Source organism: Culex quinquefasciatus, chromosome 2 (assembly GCF_015732765.1).
Source record: "Culex quinquefasciatus strain JHB chromosome 2, VPISU_Cqui_1.0_pri_paternal, whole genome shotgun sequence".
Lineage (NCBI taxonomy): Eukaryota > Metazoa > Arthropoda > Insecta > Diptera > Culicidae > Culex > Culex quinquefasciatus.
This window is the reverse complement of record NC_051862.1, coordinates 141580465-141583480: the sequence shown is the minus strand read 5'-3', so window position 1 is coordinate 141583480 and position 3016 is coordinate 141580465. Positions and strand designations below refer to the sequence as shown.

At 43.6% G+C, this 3016-nt stretch overlaps 1 protein-coding gene across 1 annotated transcript; it reads left to right on the top strand.

Moving 5' to 3' along the window:
- Nucleotides 1-210: 210 nt before the first annotated feature.
- On the top strand, nt 211-554 carry LOC119766340 (probable malate dehydrogenase, mitochondrial). The gene is made up of 2 exons (XM_038250827.1): nt 211-339; nt 393-554. Exons 1-2 carry the CDS (start codon nt 211-213, stop codon nt 552-554), a joined length of 291 nt encoding a protein of 96 aa, XP_038106755.1.
- Nucleotides 555-3016: the final 2462 nt, after the last annotated feature.

The window sequence follows — 3016 nt, the reverse complement described above, 5'->3', positions numbered from 1 at the left end:
TTTTTGTATGGAGCGTAACACGGCCTCCGACCCCCCCTCCCCCCCTACTGCGTTACGTAATAAAAGAACGCTCCCTGATTTACGCGCGCATCTCGTTTGTGTTGTTTTGCTTTGCAATAAGTTAATCAGCAGTGCAGGGATTATTGTTTAGCGAGCCAAATCTGTTCAACACGAACACCTTGATCGCCCGCGGCCTCGCCGGATGTGCCAATGCGTGCCCCCATCTCGAATCCGGTTAACTCAACGGTCCCGATTGCCTGCGACACTCTGCCCAAGGCTGCAGTTTTGGACCCAAAGCGCGTGTTGGCCATTTCCATGCTGGACATTGACCGTGCCGGAGTCGACCCACAAGAGGTCAACATTCCGGTCTTTTCCGCTCGGATATTACCAAGGCCACTTACTTCTCCACGCCGCTGCTGCTGGGCAAGAACGGTCTCGAGAAGATCCTTAGTCTGCCCAAGGTGAACGCCAACGAGAAGGAGCTGCTCAAGAAGGCCATTCAGGAGCTGAAGAAAAACATCCAGAAGGGCGAGGAGTTGGTCAAGAAGAAGTGAATTTTTAGATCAAGTTGAAAATATTTATAACCAACAATTGAAAATAAAATTTGAAGTACATGATAAAAAGTATCCGCGTATTTGTTTTCTTTGTAGTAAAATTTATTCTCATTCTACATTCTTGGACTTAGCGGCGGCGGCGGGTTTCGGTTCCGTGACGGGGTGGCTTCCTCTAAGTCTCCCTCTACATGGGACAAACTGTGCTGACCTCCGCTAGTAACTTTAAGGATGCGCATGCCCTGCACCTGCTTGCTGACAAGCTGCGTTGTTCGTCTTCCTCGTTGCCAGTTCCAAGTTGCCGGTTCGAGCTCATGCCCCCGGGTTCGGAATGGCAGTTCGGGGCAAAGATCTTGGGCTTGTTGAGGTTTTTGAAGTAGATTCAGTACGTCGAGGCCCAGATGGCGTCTTCAAGGACTTTCTTGCCTTTCTGGATGAAGATCCCGGCTTGAAGAAGGTCAGTCTTGCCCCGGCAGTATCAACCGGAGGCGGGCCACGACGCCGCTTTGCTTGGTAAAACCGACGGTGTTCACGTGGTCGTTTTCTGGGAGGATGACGATTGACAGCCCGAAATGATCTCGATCGGGAGCCACTTCTTGCCCTCGATGGTGAGGCCCATGTTGCCGTTCGAATCCCGGAATGACCTTCAGGCGTAGGCGTGTCTATCTTTCAGCAGACACACGGAATCGCTAGAAATTCGACCACCCTCAGGATCCCCCCCGAACGATGGTTCACTCTAGTAATTACCGTCCGCATCTGGAACATTTTCCGTTTAATTCAAAACAAAACATAAACAATAACATTGCGTGAAATGTCATTCAACGTCAGAGCTGCCAGTTGATGACATTTTGATCTGTCATTTTTGACAGTGAACCGGCTGTGCCGAGGGGTCATAAAAAGGTTGAGTCATGGTTCAGAGCCTACTGTGTAGTCTTTTATTAGTCTATGGTTTGAGTGTATCTATTTACAGTCATTGAAATCCATCAGAAACCAAGGGGCTGGAAACTCTTAGAGCTATAATTATTATGTTAACCAGTATATCAAAATATATGTTAGTATACTTATTATTTCCTTCACATAGCGCCAGTATACTTACCAATATACTGAGAGTATCTTAATATACTGACAGTTTATTGCTTTTCGGTTAGTATACTAATAAGTATACTGGAATATCGTTAGTATACTCAGTATTCTTAAGTAATATTAGAGTTTCCAGCCCCTTGTCAGAAACTGCGTTTTTAAGCATTTGAGAACTAACTAAATATGTTTCGGTTAAAAAATTTGCAAAGTCTTAATTTAATTAAGTTTTTCAAAAGTCTGTGTACCCGTGGTTCAAACACTGGGGTGGAAGGTTCCTTGGAGTAGAAAGAGGTTTGGGCTCGGGTTTGGGTGCTCTCCCCATTCAAGCCTTCGGACTCCTAGGTTCGAGCAGAAACTTGCAGACCCGGGGGTCGTTAATGTGGATGGTTTGAGCGACGACGACGTCGGTTTGAGGGTAATACCTATCTAAAAATGTATAACATGGTAGGTTTTCTTGCAAAAACCACCCTTTTTACAATCTTCCGGACATACGCCAAAATCTTTTTTTAAGCATAACTTTTGAAGTACTTAACTAAACTTGCTGATTTTAAATAGAGACCTATGGGATCCCAAGACGGATCGAATGAGACTGATAGGTCAAAATCCGTTCATTTAGTTCTGAGATAATCGAGTGACAATTTTTTTGTTCACCCACCTACACACATCCACACAGACATTTGCTCAGAACATGATTCTGATTTGATATGTATACGTGAAGGTAGGTAGGTCTACGAGGTCAAATTGATAAGTTCATTTTACGAGTGATTTTATAGCCTTTCCTCAGTAAGGCGAGAAAGGCAAAAACTTGTGTGAAATTTTGTGATCATCGTACCATTTCCACAAAAATTCAACTCGGACCCATTGCCCATCGATTACCCGGCTCGATTCGATTGTTTACAGCATCTTCTCGTTCGATACTCCCGCATTTCAAGATACGGCTGGGTGACCGGTTTTGAAATTTCAATTGTTTAATTTAGCGTACTCACGCGTTCCTAACGTGGGGAAGCTATAAGCAAAGAATTGTTTGGATAATTCCAACGTAGATGGTGTCATAAGCAGTCAGCGGTTAAGCTTGTCTTCCTTTATTTTGCTTTACAGTTAGCAGACCTAGGATCATTTCCCAAAAGATAAAAATATTTAGATAATAATTTTATATTATATTAAATTTGCCCCCCTGACAATTCGTGAGTGTTTATGACTAAAACATGTTATACATATATCATTTTGAGTATAATTTCCGTCCATGTTTATCTCGACGCGAAAAATTTAAATTTTTCCTACATCAAACAATAGCAAAATTTTGAGAACCACTAGTTTTTTTGTTAACTGTAAGAGGGTTGACTGTGTGTCAATACACGCCGGAACCGTGGTGTTGGGGTAAGCGT

Excerpts from the sequence above, each read along its gene's own strand:
- LOC119766340 (XM_038250827.1), top strand. The coding sequence starts at position 211 with ATGCGTGCCCCCATCTCGAATCCGGTTAACTCAACGGTCCCGATTGCC. Across the intron at positions 340-392 it reads TGGACATTGACCGTGCCGGA|GCCACTTACTTCTCCACGCC; the intron begins GTCGACCCACAA and ends GATATTACCAAG.